The sequence below is a fragment of the Lathyrus oleraceus genome, chromosome 5, assembly GCF_024323335.1.
Source record: "Lathyrus oleraceus cultivar Zhongwan6 chromosome 5, CAAS_Psat_ZW6_1.0, whole genome shotgun sequence".
Lineage (NCBI taxonomy): Eukaryota > Viridiplantae > Streptophyta > Magnoliopsida > Fabales > Fabaceae > Lathyrus > Lathyrus oleraceus.
The window spans coordinates 95,513,239-95,530,042 of record NC_066583.1 but is presented as its reverse complement, the minus strand read 5'-3'; the positions used below and the strand labels follow the sequence as shown (position 1 = coordinate 95,530,042).

General features: G+C 37.8%; 1 protein-coding gene across 1 annotated transcript; it reads left to right on the top strand.

Annotated features, from left to right (window-relative positions):
• LOC127078942 (sodium/calcium exchanger NCL) lies at positions 1-1,000 on the top strand. Its single transcript, XM_051019353.1, has one exon. The coding sequence runs from the start codon at positions 47-49 to the stop codon at positions 998-1,000; it is 954 nt and encodes a 317-aa protein (XP_050875310.1). The 5' UTR covers positions 1-46.
• The last annotated feature ends 15,804 nt before the right edge of the window (positions 1,001-16,804 follow it).

Here is a 16,804-nt window from a genome sequence, read left to right as displayed (position 1 = left end):
CACCGTCCTTGGGAACTTGTTTCTCATTATAGTTTATGGGTTTCTCATGTACACCGCCGCTACGTTCTTGTCCAACGGTAGCGAACTCTTGCTTGAGATCTTGGGTCCCGACATTGTTGGAGGGTTGTTTCTTCCTATCCTTGGTGCTCTCCCTGATGCCATGCTCATTCTCGTGTCTGGGCTTTCTGGAAGTGCAGAAGTTGCTCAAAATCAGGTAGCTGTTGGAATGGGACTGCTAGCTGGATCAACGGTGCTGCTTCTTACTATAATATGGAGGACTTGTGTGATTGTAGGCAAGTGTGACATTGAGGATTCAATTGCACTAGATTCAACAGACACCAGAGGATTCAGTCTAACTGGTTCTGGTATTAGTACGGATATTTGGACAAGTTATGCTGCAAGGATTATGGTTATATCTGTCATTCCATTCGTGATTGTTCAACTACCACAAATGCTCAATTCAACTTCTGGAAAGCACTTGGCTGTTTTGATTGGTTTTGTTATTTCCGTCTGCTTATTGATATCGTATTGCCTTTACCAAATTTTCCAACCCTGGATACAAAAACGAAAATTGGAATATATCAAACATAAGCATGTTATTTTGGGGCTTCTGAGACATTTGAAGATGCGTTCATTGGGAAAGCTTCTGAAAGATAATGGCGAACCCGATACAGACATAATTAGAAAGTTATCTGCAACAATTGATGAAAATAAAGATGGACATCTTACTCATGGCGAAATGACAGCACTGGTTGTTGGAATTCAGTTCGAGGAGATTGACTTGGACCATGACGACGCAGTAACAAGAATAATGGTGGATTTTGATACTTCTCGTAATCAACTTATTGATGAAGCAGAGGTTTACTTCACCAAATGCTTTCGTATCCACACTATGCACACTCTTGCCAAACAACATGATTACCAGACCTGCATCAAAACAACAGTCAGCAGTCAGGTTGCAGTGAAAACAAACCACCCTCCAAGGGTGCATACTAGCTGAACCAAGCCAGTGATCCAGGCATGGGAATTGAAATAGGTCATGCAACCAAGGTTCTTAGTGAAAGCAGAAGCAAACTGAAGCCAAGCCAAACCTCCAAAGCCATTGAACCTCAACTGAAACTGCTCTTGAGTTTTCACAAAAAAGTCACTGCAGTAAAAAGAATAAGGTAATAGCAAAGCAGTTAAAAATCCAGAAAATCCCAATTGAGCATAAAGACAAAAGCGAAGAAGAAAGCTAAGTTCAGAATACCGTTTCCGGATAATAGCATCAAATAGGACAAACTCGTTTTTGAGCAGAAAAAGCACTTCTGGAATTTGCTTCTTTGAGCTTTTGAGTATCAAATCGAAACCCTAAGCTGAGAGCATAAATAGAGAGAGTGAACCAGTAAAAGAAAAGGAGGCGGAATTGAAAATTTGAAAAGCAGAATTAAAACCCTAATCAACAACGAAAAATTGGAGGCGGAAAATCTCGAGAAAAACCTAAAATCCCAAAATCGAAAGACACCTGTATCAGAGAGGCGAAAGAGCGAGGTTTTGGCTTCATCATTCATCGTCACTACCAAATCGCCACCGGAGGTAAACTTCAGGTTCCTTTAAAGCTGTGGGTATTGTGCATTTGGGAATGTGGTTGAGGACGTGAGAGGAGCTTGAGGTCGAATGCGAGAGAGATTCGTTGAGGGGTTGAAAGAAATGTGAGAGAGTTCGTGGGCAGCGATTGAGGACAATGAGAGTTGAGAGAGAGAGATTCTTTGTGTTTGATAGAGAATTCGTGAGATTGTGAGAGACGGAGACGGAAGTGTTCTCTGTTTTGATTTCCTTTTTTTTCTTTTCTTTTCTTTAATTTATTTTTATACAGAATAAGTTTTAAAAAAAACATTAAAGATTTTGTTTAAACTTCCTAAATTTTAGTTAATAAATATTACACATTTTCAATGCACATTCTGTTGAAAAACCCAACAGCCAGGCGACTGGGTTTGACTACTGGTAGTCCAACAGACCCTTTTTTATTTTAGTTTTTATTCTAATGTTTAATCTGTCTTAGTTTATACATTTAAAGTAGCATCAAAATAATAAACAATCATGAGTGGTCTGGTGGAGAAGGGTAGTATCATAATCTTGAGTGGGGTGGGTTTAATACTCATGTGTAGCATTTTTGGGCATTTTATTTCTTTTAGCTATTTTATTTTCTTTTAGCATTTTCATTTCTTTTTATGTTTATGCCTTTATTATACTCATAGTTTCATTTGTTAATAATGCAAATTTGTTTTCTTTTAATTTCATCATTCATTCAAAACCATTTTTTTAATTTATAAAAATCATATTTTTCTCGATTTAATATCGAGCCCATTTTCACACCCTTGTAAGTCGATTGCTTTTTAAGCGTCGACATCGACCTCACATAGCTTACTCTTGGGCTTTCTTACAATGAGCCGGTTCTCTTGCACTTACACTCATATTTTGCATTATTTGTTGTTTGGGTCCGATTTAATTATTTCATGATTTTTTTAATCCCCATTTGACAAAATGTACCCCACTCCCCCGATGTGTAATAATCTTGTACTGTTTATTTATTTATTTGTTTAACTGTTTAGTTAGATACTAACACAAGAATAAAATCAACAATTTCAAAAAGTACAAAAATATGACTCGATCCAACGTCGAGTATTTTCTCAATAAACAAATCAATTCATTTCGCCCTCCTATTCCATTCCAGTTCTTCCAAACTTTCATCAAATGCTTGATTTAACGTCAAGCCATTTTCTCTAATAAAAACTCAAAAAAATATTAATTCATAAGTCAAGACTTTTTCAATAAAGATGGAAGTGGAACGTGGTGTATACCACGCACTCCTGAGACTAGGATTCGAGATGTATATCTCGCCAATCCTAGCTCTCGCCATCATCCAATTTACCCACTTTGCTCTATCAAACACTCATTCAAATCTTTCTCAAACGTCCATCAATACTTGATCTAGGTCAAGTCATTTTCACAACAAAAACTCAAAATACCTAATTCTTATTTAACACTTTTTCAATAAAGGTGGAAATGGAACATGGTGTATACCATGCACTCCTGAGGTTAAGATTCGAGACGTATGCCTCGCCAATCTTAACTCTCGCCATCGCCTAAAATTGTCAATGCGGTTTCTCCAAACCCTTTCTCAATCAAATTCAAAACACTTAATTCTCTATTAAACACTTTTGCAAATAAAGATGGAAATGGAACATGGTGTATACCATGCACTCCTGAGGCTAGGATTCGAGATGTATATCTCGCCAATCCTAGTTCTCGCCATCACTCAAAGCACATCCAACCAATCAAACTCTTTTTCTCGCCGCCGTGCGACCAATCAAAAACCTTTTTTCGGCCACGGTTGTTGAGTAGAGATAGATGACGCTTTTCCGAATGTAGATTTGTAAATCCTAACACCTAAGTACATATTGCATGACAACTCTAGGGCAGAGCTTCCCCATTTCTTTTAGACCTTCCGTGCGTCTCCGATCTTGTGGCATGTAGTCCGTTCTATTGCAAAGAGGTAACTTTCTAAGACTCAATTCAGCAAGCTGCGACACCTACTGCTAGGACGTGAACACATTGCCCACTCTCCTTTGACGCAACTGGTGTCTTCCTTTGTAAGTCCATGTTCAGATGGCAATCCCTATGTAGGGGAACTACGTTGCTCTGATCCTCATACCAGATGAGGTACGTAGGCAGGAGGTCGTGCGAGATCTCTCCGGGCACTCTTTTCCTTTTCTTTGTGTGTGTTTGCTTGACAGCTAGCAGGCTCGAGTACCAGACTCCCTGTTAGCTTGTTTGTTCAACTTTGTTGTTGCTTCTGACGATTCAGCGTCCGGTTAAACCCTTTGTGTGTGTAGGAGTCTGACATAAGTCCAACGATTGGCAGTTGGTTTCCTGTGTGTGTTTGTTGGTTCGGAGTCCGATGTAAGTCCAGCGATTGGCATTCGGTTTCCATGTTTGCCTGTTTGTGTGGAGTCTGACATAAGTCCAGCGATTGGCAGTCGGTTTCCTGCGTGTGTTTTGTTTGGCGTTCCTATGTAGCCGAACTACGGCAACTCTGATTCTCATGTTCAGATGAGATACGTAGGCACAAGATGCGATGTCTTGCCGAGTTTGACTAACGACTAACAACTAATCTTTGTTTGCTCTCGCCCTTGTTGCGATCCTTTCTCTCGCCCTCGTTGCGATCGGGACTTTCCCTTTCTCTTGCCCTAGTCGCAATCGAGACCCTTATTCCCGTAGTTAGCTGAACTACGTTTTGCTCTGATTCTCATTCCCGATGAGATACGTAGGCATAAGACGCGACGTCTTAGCGAGCACACTCCTCTTTAACCCATAGGTACCCGAGCTACGAAGACTCTGATTCTCATATTCAGATGAGATACGTATGCAATGGATGCGACATCCATGCGAGTCATTTCTTTGACCCCTTTCTTTTAGTAAATAGTACATTAGATAAACACACACCCTTTAGACAAGAAACAACAAGAGTGGATCCCGTAGAGTACTACGGATGCGTAGGGGTGCTAATACCTTCCCTTCGCATAATCGACTCCCGAACCCAAGATTTGGTTGCGAGACCTTGTCTTTTCCTTTCCTTTTTCTCCAGGTTTACTTCGAGCGTTTCCTTTCCCTCCTTTGGGATAAATAACGCACGGTGGCGACTCTTCTGTCATCTTTCTTCGCCGGTTGTTTTTTCGCACCTCTGTATTTTTCAGGTTGCGACACCGCTCAACACAAGGTATTCTCATTCATGGATGGATTCTCAGGTTATAACCAGATTAAGATGGCACCTGAAGACATGGAGAAAACTACGTTTGTGACGCAATGGGGCACTTTCTGTTACAAAGTAATGCCATTCGGTTTAAAGAATGCAGGGGCCACATACCAGCGTGCTATGGTGGTCTTGTTCCATGATATGATCCATCATGAAATAGAGTTATATGTGGACGACATGATAGCCAGAGCTCATACTGAAGAAGAACATCTCGATCATTTATACAAACTGTTTGAGAGGTTGAAGAGGTACAAGTTGAGATTGAACCCGAAAAAATGCACCTTTGGAGTAAGATCCGGTAAACTCTTGGGCTTTATTGTCAGTGGTAAAGGAATTGAGGTTGACCCGGCTAAGGTGAGAGCCACTCAAGAAATGCCGGTTCCCCGTACAGATAAAGAAGTCAGAGGTTTCTTGGGACGCTTGAATTACATTGCCCGATTTATCTCCCATTTGACTGCTACCTTCAAAGCCATCTTCAAATTACTGAGAAAAAATCAAGAGATGATATGGAATGATGAATGTCAAGAAGCTTTTGACAAAATCAAGAAGTATCTCCAAGAACCTCCAATTCTGATGCCACCAGTTGAAGGAAGACCTCTAATCATGTATTTGACTGTGTTAGAAAATTCAATGGGGTGTGTGTTGGGGCAACATGACGAGTCTGGTCGAAAAGACCATGCCATATACTACCTTAGCAAAAAGTTTACCGACTGTGAAACAAGATACTCATTGCTCGAGAAAACTTGTTGTGCTTTGGCTTGGGCTGCTCGCCGACTAAGACAGTATATGTTCAATCATACCACTTTATTGATTTCTAAGATGGATCCTATCAAATATATATTTGAGAAGCCTGCCCTCTCCGGAAGAATAGCAAGATGGCAGATGATTTTAACAGAGTATGATATCCAATATACTACTCAGAAAGCAATCAAAGGAAGCGTGTTAGCTGATCATTTGGCTCATCAAGTAGTTGATGATTACCAATCTATGAATTTTGAGTTCCCAGATGAGGATGTCATGCTTGTTACTGAGTATGAAGAACCTGGACCAGATGAAGGACCCGAACTGGGATCCCGATGGACTATGGTTTTTGACGGATCTTCTAATGCATTGGACAATGGTGTTGGTGTTGTAATTATTTCTCCCAGGGGTTTCCATACGCCTTTCACTGCTAGACTATGTTTTGACTGTACCAACAATATGGCTGAGTATGAAGCATGTATTTTGGGAGTCAGAGCTGCTATAGACCTGAGAATCAAGTTTTTGAGAGTGTACGGAGACTCAGCCTTAGTAATCAGTCAGATTAAAGGAGAATGGGACACTAAACATCCGAATCTCATCCCTTATCGAGAGCGGGTGTTGACATTAATCCCATACTTTGAAGAGACTACATTCGAACATATTCCACGAGAAGAGAATCAGTTGGCAGACGCATTGGCTACCATGTCATCTATGTTCAGAGTCAGATGGGACAATGAAGCTCCCATGATCACCATTGAACGATTAGATGAACCAGCATATTGTTATGAACTTAATACTGATGAAGTAGAAGAGAAACCTTGGTTCCACGAAGTAAAAAGATATTTAGAAACTCAGGAATACCCTGAAGGGGCATCCATCAATGACAGAAAATTTCTGAGGAAGTTCTCCGCTAAATTCTTTTTGAGCAATGGAGTATTATACAAACGTAATCATGATTCGACTTTGCTGCGTTGCATGGATAAAAGGGAAGCAGAAAAGATTATGGAAGACCTAAACGACGGTATTTTTGGGACTCATTCTAGTGGACATACGATGGCCAAGAAGATCCTGAGAGCAGGGTATTATTGGTCTACCATGGAAGCTGATTGCCACCGTCACTCCAGAACTTGCCACAAGTGTTAGGTCTATGCGGACAAAGTACATGTACCTCCTACTCCATTGAACGTGTTGGCAGCACCTTGGCCCTTTGCAATGTGGGGCATTGATATGATTGGAGAGATTAAACCTACTGCTTCTAATGGACATCGTTTCATTCTTGTTGCTATTGATTACTTTACAAAGTGGGTAGAGGCAGCCTCATTTGCTTCTGTCACCAAGAATGTGGTGGCACGGTTCATCAAGAATAGTCTCATTTATCGGTATGGCATCCCTGAAAAAGTTATCATTGATAATGGTACTAATTTGAACAACAAGATGATTACTGAACTCTGCACGCAGTTCAAAATAAAACACCATAACTCTTCTCCATACCGGCCAAAGATGAATGGCGCCGTGGAAGCTGCTAATAAGAATATTAAAAAGATCATACAAAAGATGACAGTAACATGCAAAGACTGGCATGATATGTTACCCTTTGCTCTTCATGGTTATCGCACTTCAGTGCGCACTTCGACAGGGGCAACTCCTTTCTCTTTAGTCTACGGAATGGAAGCCATTTTACCAGTGGAAGTTCAGATTCCCTCTTTAAGAATTATGAAAGATGCAGGCTTAGATGAAGATGAATGGATTCAGACTCGACTCGATCAGATAAATTTGATTGATGAAAAGAGACTTGCGGCTGTTTGTCATGGGCAGGTATATCAGAAGCGCATGATCCAGGCATTTAATAAAAAAATCAAGAGTCAGGTATGTCAAATTGGCGACTTGGTAATAAAGCGTATCATTCTACCACAAGGTGATTCTAGAGGCAAATGGACTCCCACATACGAAGGGTCGTTTGTAGTTAAGAAGGTATTCTCTGGTGGAGCCATGATGCTTGCTACAATGGATGGCAAAGACTTCCCACATCCCGTGAACGCAGACATAGTTAAAAAATACTACGCATAAAAGAGACCCGCTAGGTCGACGTATCTAGGCAAAAGTAAGGGCATCCCGGCGAACCAAAAGGGTTCGGGCAAAAATTAGGGATTAACATATAAAAATGAACACCCGGCAAGTCGAAAACCTGAAAAGGCGGCTTGGGCAAAAAAGGGTATCCTGGTGGACTGAAAACCTGAAAAGGCGGTCCAGGCAAAAATTAGGGATAAAAGCGTATGACTATGTCCCGTTCTCGGTCAGCTTCACCCAAGTCAAAGGGACTGAACAAGCCAATCACTTCTATCCGACAGCAGGAGATGAGAGGCTTGAAGACATAATGACAGTAGTGGAATTAAAATCAATAGGATTTTTCTTCATAGCTTTTGCTTTGTTTTCTTGACAATTTCCTCTTACTAGGATTTCTGTCTCCTTGTACTCAATTTGCCTATTTATGGGCCCTCTTTCAAAATCGATGCAATTTTATTTTCAAAAAGATGCTTTTGTTTTACTTTCTCTGTTTTGTTTGCATAAACGTCCATTGATTTAATTCGAATTAATATATGCGTTTGAACATGATTGATGTTTACCGAAAATACATGTACAAAATAGAAATAGCAGTTACTAAAAGACTTTAGGGTCGAGGATAAAGTCTAACCATGCTTTCTGATGAATCCAGTTGCTAATCCTATTCCCCAGCAAAACCAGTTATTTCCCAAAAGAAAATGGCATTGCTAGACAGACTAGTAATCTCTTTTATCCCCCAGCCAGGTCCTGGTGAATATTTCTACCATCAGACAAGAAATCAGATATCCCCAGCTAAGAAAGGGTCATCAATACAAATATCTCCAACCAGAGTATGGGGATTTATTTTCCCCTGGCAAAATTTTCAGACGCATGATTCATTCATGCATCATTTCACACCATATACATGCATACAATGTTCGCATTTATTTTCAAAAGCATAAAACATCTCATGGATCATGACATGGCATGAGGCTAACCTTTTTTTAGATTAATTATCCTCCCGATACGGTCAAAATAAAAGTTCATTCAGACGGACACCCTCATCGGTTACATTTGAGATTCAGATGCATCTTTCAGATATAATTCATATGAATGTTCATTCTGATGAGCATTCTTCCACCTCCTGACCATGAATGGCATACATACCATTCTAACTCTCTCGGTTTATGAATATTGAACAGGGGCAGCTGTCATACCCCAAAATTTGCCCGTTAAGTTTTCAAGACATTTTTCAAGACATTCTCATCCGTTTTCAAGACATTAATGTTAAAGGAACAAGGGTCCAGCGCACAGGTTACCAAATCCAGAAGATGACCTAAACTGGCATACTCGCTAGGCGAGCCAACCCGTCGCTAGGCGAAGCCCACGCGTCATTCCTCGCCCCAGCGAGTTTTAATGACTTAGCTACTGGAACCCTTCGCTAGCTGTTCGCCTAGCGAATCCTTCGCTAGCTCACTCGCCTAGCGAGCTCACGAAATACCAGAAAATTTTGGGCTTAATTCTGAGCCCACCAAGACACAATTATTATAAATACTAGAACTTCACACAGAGAATAGGGACGGAGACAGAAAGGGAACAAGCAAACCCTAACAGAAGCAACCGGAGAAACCCTGGAGGCTAACGAAGAGAATTCAGAGTAACCCCCGGATACCCTGAAGGAAACTCATCTGCACAAAGGTTACCTCCGCCCAACTCAATTGCAAACAGGTTTGCCACACCCCCACTAATTTTATGCTCCTAATTTGACATATGCAAATACATGAGTATGATTGAATTTCTAAATGTATCATTAGGTTTTGCCTATGGGTTTAAGTATGCATGAAGGCGTAACACGATATCTTGAATGTTTAACCATGTAATTTCTGTAATGGATGCCATAGGGTTTGGGGTTCCTGAAATCGCACTGTTATCAAAGAAGAACCCAGAACCCGCAGCCGTTCGCTAGCACTTCGCTGAGCGAACATGTAGCGAGGGTTCGCCAAGCCTTCGCTAGGTGAGGCAGTAGCGAACATGACAGTATTTGTTTTTTTTTATTTGCATTCTAATCCGTTCTGTACTTGATTGACATGTTTTCTATTGCATCTACACGCTGTTTGCCTGACACTATTATTGTTGTGATTCTTTTGTTTGGTGCAACTCGTGGTTGCACCCTAGCTTGGTATTCTAACCCGTTTGTTGAATTTTTGTGAGGGTTCACATACTCCTGAAGAGACAGTTTGCTAGGTATTCCACTTTATTTGGGGGATACCCTTGTGAAGATTCATTTTAATTACTTGACTGATTACATTGCCTTCAAACATATAATCTGGGCCCTCTTTTTGTTGCCTTACGATATCACGGCCATGTCCCGCGAATGTAAAGATACCCTTAGCAAAGACCCTTCAGTTAAATCATCATAGTCCCTCGAATGTTGCCTTCGAATACATGACTTTGTCCCTCGATGACCCTTCGTGGTAGCCTACGATTAAATGATGATCGTCCCTTCGAATGATATGGTATCCTTACAAATGTTGCTTTCAATGACGAATCGACGACCCTACGATGTCCCTCTACATCCAAAGGATAAGACTACTTACTTCTCAATAGTAAGGACAATTTTACCCTCCTAAGGATAGGAAATACCTATAAAGACCTTGGTTAGGTATAACTCTTAAATGCTTGCTCACAGCTTAAAATACTTTTCACACCTCACACTTTTCAAAACATCTTTTAGAAAATCACCACTTGGTATACATTCGCACCAGAATCATCGCCGAGTTATATTTTTCTAAACATCTTTCAAAATCAAACGAGATAAACACTTTGTATACATTCGTACAAGAATCATTACAAAGTTAAACTCTCCTTTCAAAATATTTTCTAAACACGCCACCTTTCTCAAACACTTTCTCAAACAAGGAAAACATAAATGAGTTAAGCAATTAAGAGCCCATGGATAACCATGGATACAAAGGGTGCTAACACCTTCCCTTTGTATAATGTACCTCCCAAACTCAAAATCTAATCAAGGTCTTTCCTGTTCTTTTCCGCCTTTCCTTATTGGATAAAAGAAAAGTCGGTGGCGACTCTTGTTATCCGCAACATTGCTTTTCAAAGCAAAAACACAAAGTCAGTTCACCGTACCACAATGTTCTTTCTCATACTCTTGAGGTTGAGATGGCCAAGTTTTTGATGCCATATCTTGGTCTTATCTTCCTTGAATATTAAACATGTTTAGGAATGACATTTGGTTTTAGATATCGATAAATAATAGTTGTCTTTGGACCTTGAGACTTTAATAAACACTTCTTGATCTTTGCTGGAAAATATGCATTGTGATTTGTTGAAGCTCACATTCAGACCTTGATCACATAGTTAACTTATACTTATCAAGTTTACAGTCGGTCCTTCTACTAGGAGCACACCATCAAGACAAGGGAAACCTGGAGTAACCATTTTTCCTATGCCCTTGATTCTTCCTCTAACTCCATCATCAAAAGTGACATAACTATTAGAGTAGGGAGTTCATTCTTCAAGATAATTCTTTTCTCCAGTTCTGTGCCTTGAATACCCATTATAAAAATATCAATCTTCTCTTGAGGAAACTCTAAGAGATGTATGATCTATGAGATATGTGACCGTTTCTTTGGGTTTCCACATTTTCTTTGCTTGAGTTTTCTTTCATTTCTTTTTGTTGAGCCTTGGCTAACTATAGGACGAAGAATATCCATACAATATATAACAATAGGGTCTTATATGCCAATATCTTCCACAATGGTGACACCTTCAAGATGAGTTTTTCTTGCCTCTGTTATGAGGGTACACATGTTAAGCAGGATGCTGAGACATGTGGTCCTTCATCAGAAACTATGTTTTCTTCTCAAGAGAAACAAACTTCTTAGTGGAAATTTTGATCTTTTTGTTCATGGAACTGTAGTCAAACCCTATAACTTCATATTCCTAGACTTTTTTTCCCCAACTTCAAAGATTTCATCTAACATATCATAACCATTGTTAAACATACATATTTTTTTTCTTCATGTTTTCAACTTCAAATTTAACATAATTACTTCCTCTTCCAGATTTGTAATGGTTAAGCTAAGTTTCTTCTTTTCCCGAATGAGAGTACTTATAGTTTTATTTCGTTTCTCTCTAGCCATACAACCTTCCTCCCAGTTGGTATACAAAAATCTATAAGTTGCAGCTAGTTCTTCTTCTAAGATATCTTCATCACTAGACCCACTACCAAATTCATATTTTCCAATGAAAGCCATCACTTTAATAACTATTTCTCATTCACTTTCATCTTCAGAATCAGAACAAGTGATTCACAATTCCTTTTTTTATTTCTTTAGAAAAGTAGGACATTCAAATTTAACTTGACAAAACCTTTCACATTCATAGCATTGCGATCCTTTTCCTCTGTTAAGTTTGTCTTCATCTTTGCTTTTGCTCTGGGACTAATGTCTGTCACCTTGTATTGGACATTTGTCCTCCAATTTTTGTCCATCCTTCTTAAAGCTTTATTAAAATTTCTCCCAACAAAAGCTATAACATCTAATAGACTTTCTTGACTTCCACTTTGATGTTCATCCTCTTCAATGTTGGATACAAAAGCTATACTTTTGGTCTTCTTTTCAGACCTATCATTTAAATCCATTTCAAAGGTTTGTAAGGAACAAATGAGTTCATCAACTTTGGTTTTGCTTAGGTCTTGGGCTTCTTCAATAGTTGTGACCTTCATATCAAACTTCTTTGGAAGATATCTTAGGATTTTTTTAGCTATCTTTTCTTCAAACATCTTATCTCCTAAGGAAAAAGAAGTACTGGAAATGTCAAGCTTTGTAGTGAGGAGTTACATTATTGACATATGAACCTTGGATGTGCCTTCATGAGGAGTTTTTAAAATCTCTCATGCTTCTTGGGCTTCGGTACACGTGTTGATCAATCTAAACACGTTCTTGTCCACACCATTGAAAATATAATTTAAGGGCTTAGAGTTTCCAAGAGATTCATCATCTTTAACATTTGTCTAATGAGCTTCAAGTTTTAAGGTTGATGTTCCATCTTGAGAGGTAATCACAGGGTGTTTCCAACCTTTTATAACATCCTTACAAGTTTTGTTGTCAACGGATTTGAGAAAAGCAACCATCTTAGCTTTCCAAAAATCATAGTTGGTGACATCCAAGATACGTGGTCTATTAACTGATCTTCCATCCTTAGTGTTATCCATTTGTACATAAAATATCTTCCATGGAGCTCACCCTAATAGAATAGGATGTCTGCTCTGATGCCAATTGAAATTTTGTTCTTAAGGGGACAAATGTTAGACACAAAGTGTGGGACAATTGTGCACAACTTAATAATAACATGTTAACATAATTTGACACCAACAATTATTTAAAACAAAAAACAATAATGAAGACAAAGAATTTTTAACCCAGTTTGGTGCAATGTCAGGGGGACTTCCAACCCCAAAAAGGAAATCCATTCTTTAATAGAATTAGTACAAAGTATCTTAGATGAATAATCCGTGTTCAATTCCCCTGTTCTTCATCCATGTATTTCTATTTAGGACTCCCCCTAAATATGAGACTCCTCTCACTTTCTCTCGATCACTAACCCTAGTGATCAATACAATAATCAGAATATCAAATGTTGAATTACAACTCAACTAACAAAATTTATGCCTTTAGATATGAATGCATGTGGTAGAGTGCTGCATAAAAAATAACACAAACAAACACTCAAAGTATAAACCCTAACACAAATATCTTAAATACTTCCACACACCTAAAACATTAGGTTTGGGTTCCTTAAATAGAAATGCAACTTCTGAGCTTTTCTCCAATGGGAATTAGATTTGATCACTTCTAGATTTGTAGAGGATTCTGTTTTGGCTTATTTTTCAAAAACATCTAACCAAAACATTTGATTTGTTTTTATCCTTTTAATTTGCCAAACAAATCTATCTAATGCATTGCTAAAAGATAGCAACAAATCTGATTGAAACCCAACCATAAAATTTGCTTAAAATAACAACAATCATGGCCAACTGACAAGGGCCAAATGTTGCAAACATGCTGGATCATCTGGTCCCACATGTATCATTTCTTCACACAAAAATCTTGTATATTCCATATTTTTTTGAATAATGCATCCAATAAAAAAGAACAATACCTTGTATAAGGGATTCAATAGTTTTACCTACTAAAACTCTTCAACATTACTGGATACTCTCAAGATTAAATCTTGGGGACATGGCTATGTCTTCTTAGCTGGACCTGTGTAATTATCTAGTGTCATTTCTCTTACCCTTGACTCTTTATTCCCGCATATTTACTTTCCACCGCTATTTCTAAAATAATTTTTTAAAATGGTTTTAAATATCTGAAGATGATAACAAAATGTTTTCAAAATATCATTTTTCTAAAGCCCATAATTCACCCCTCTTGTGTGTGGAGTATCATGTCCAACAAGTGGCATCAAAGTCTAACACATGTTCAAAGACTAATCATCTCAAGAGGAAGATGACTTCCAACACCTTTTTTAATAAGAGATATTTTCTAAACACACCTCCAACGTTTAATGATGTTAGATTTGAACTATGGAAAGTTAGATTCAAAGTTTTCAATTAAAGTATTGATATTGAATTATGGAAAACTATAATTGATGGTCCATTTATCCCTACTCGCCAAATAAGTGGAGAAGTAGTAGATAAACCCGATTTCTTTTGGACCGTAGAGGAAAAGAGAACATTTGAAAATGATTTTAAAACCAATAATTTTGTAGTAATGTCTTTATATAATATTAAAATTATCTATATATATAATTGTAAATCCACAAAGGAAATGTGTGATACTCTTGAAATGATACATGGAGTCTCTTAGAGTATCAAACAAGAGAAATGAACACGGGAGGCTAAGGAGATTAATATTTCATTCATAAATGGTTTTATAAATTTATAAATGTTAGAAATTATATTGGAACCTTTGTTACTAACCAATATCTATGAGTTAAGAATTGGAATCAGAAATGTGATTGAATCCTTAAATAAGAAGATGGGAGTATTTAAAAAATTCAGGAAAAATCAAAGAAGGATTATCTCATAAAGAAATTGAACAAAGTAGTTAAATGGCTCAAAGGTGGAGGAATAAGCTTAAAGCTTGAAGAATTCTTAACAACTTCATCAAACTCCTATGAAAAAACTTCAGTGGTCTCATTAGAAAGAATTATCACAATAGTTGAAAGATCTTTTGGGGATTCAACATCAAATGAAGGAATTTCATATGTGGAAGGTTGTGAAGAAGAAGCACCGTCTAGTGGAATCTTAGAAATAATAAGAGAGAACATGCCGTCTACAAATGAAAAAGAATCAACATCAGGAAGATCCTTTGAAGAATCTTCTTCCAACAAAGAAGACATAGTCTTCTTGAGAGTATCTCATGAGGAAAATGATTATGAGGTATCAAAATCATTTTATAGGGAATTGTCTAAAATAAGCACTAAGTTAGTTGAAGAAAAATGATAAGATTAAAAAACATAACTTAGACCTTAAGGAGTATCTAGAGTTTCTTGAAGAAAGTAATAAAATGATTAAGTTCGAAATTACTAATATTAGAAACTCAGCTGAAACATGTAAGACTCGTGTCTCATTGAAAAAGGAAGTGACATATCTGCATGAAACCCTAAGTAAATTTACAAGGGGAAAGAAAACATTTACTTGATTCTATTAAGTCAAAGACCTTCCTTAAACAAAAGTGGATTATGGTTTGAATCAAATAGAGCAGATGGTAAAAAGATAAATAGGAAGAAAAAGGACCAATCTGTTTATAAATGCTCATATTGTAGTAAGTTTGGCCATTTAGAGCCATTTTGTTTTGATAAGTTGAAAAGGTCTAAAGGTAATAACCATAAACCTTCAAGAAACACTAACGCACCGAGACCCAAGAAAATTTGGGAGGTGAAACTCTAGTATGTTTTGCAAGGAAGCTTTGCAAGCTGAAGCCTTAGTGGACATTGAATAAAGTTATACAAAACAAAGAGTGTACTTTCGACCATGCACTAGTTATCTGAATTTAAAGTCTCTGATCCAATAATAAATGTTGATGGTGGATATCAATGATGATGATCAAAGCAAATTTTTCTTTTTGAGGATAAACTAAACATTTATGATATGTGATGGTAGGCTAACCTCATAGTAGGTTGAGTAGATACGTAAATGGTGGGCATATCAATCTCGTTGTTTAACCAACTCTCGTATCGAACAATCCGTAGAGAAGGATATGCCATAATATGTTGGAATTCCCTCAAAAGAGGGAAGTTTGGTCAAGTGCTTTTGAAGATTAAGGTAGAACATTATTTTAAAGTTAAAACAATTGGAAAACTCTGATTAATCCTTTAAAATAGTGCGTTTAGTTTTTTCACATCAATTAAAATTATTTTGCTAACCATATAGATGAGGTTTATAGTCTCTTATAGAAAAGAGGTGCAAAAAACCTAGGCGGGGTTCAAAATTGAAATATCTTAAGCTGAATCTAGCACAAGGCCCAAAAATTACTTATGAGGTTGATTTACATAAACCTAATTGATTGGAGGTTTAAGGGAATCAACTAGAGTAGCTTGACACGTATATTTTCAAATCCAATCGAAGTGAAACATATCCTCCAAGCCAATCAGATCCACACATTGGTGGAAATTGATCAATATCTCTGAAGATTTGATCACCCAAACAATTGGGTTCTTAACCAAATTGATTGGGCAACTACTTTTGGAATATTTGGCTCTGATTTTGTATATGGACAACCTCCATTGATTTCTTGCAATATTCACACACTCAAATTCATCATAGGCTATACTATAAATAGATAAACATTCTTCACTCTTTTTCATTGCATATTTTACCTTCTCTCTAATTGTGTGGGATATTATTGTTTGAATTCTCCATCATCATCATCATGGTTCCTATGAGGCTGAGATCTGCCTCCAACCCCTTATCTAATGATTTTACCTCTAAACAACAAGAAGGAAGATTACTCCAACACTTTGCAAATATAAAGGTATTTATAATTGACACCTTGGACTCAGAAACATTTAAAGGATGTGAACTCTTCAAGAAATTTGAAGAACTCAATATGTCCACCTTTCTTCCCATCCCCTCAAGAAAGATGTATCCATCATTAGTTATGATGTTCTTCTCAAATATTTACTTCATTGATGGAATTGTCT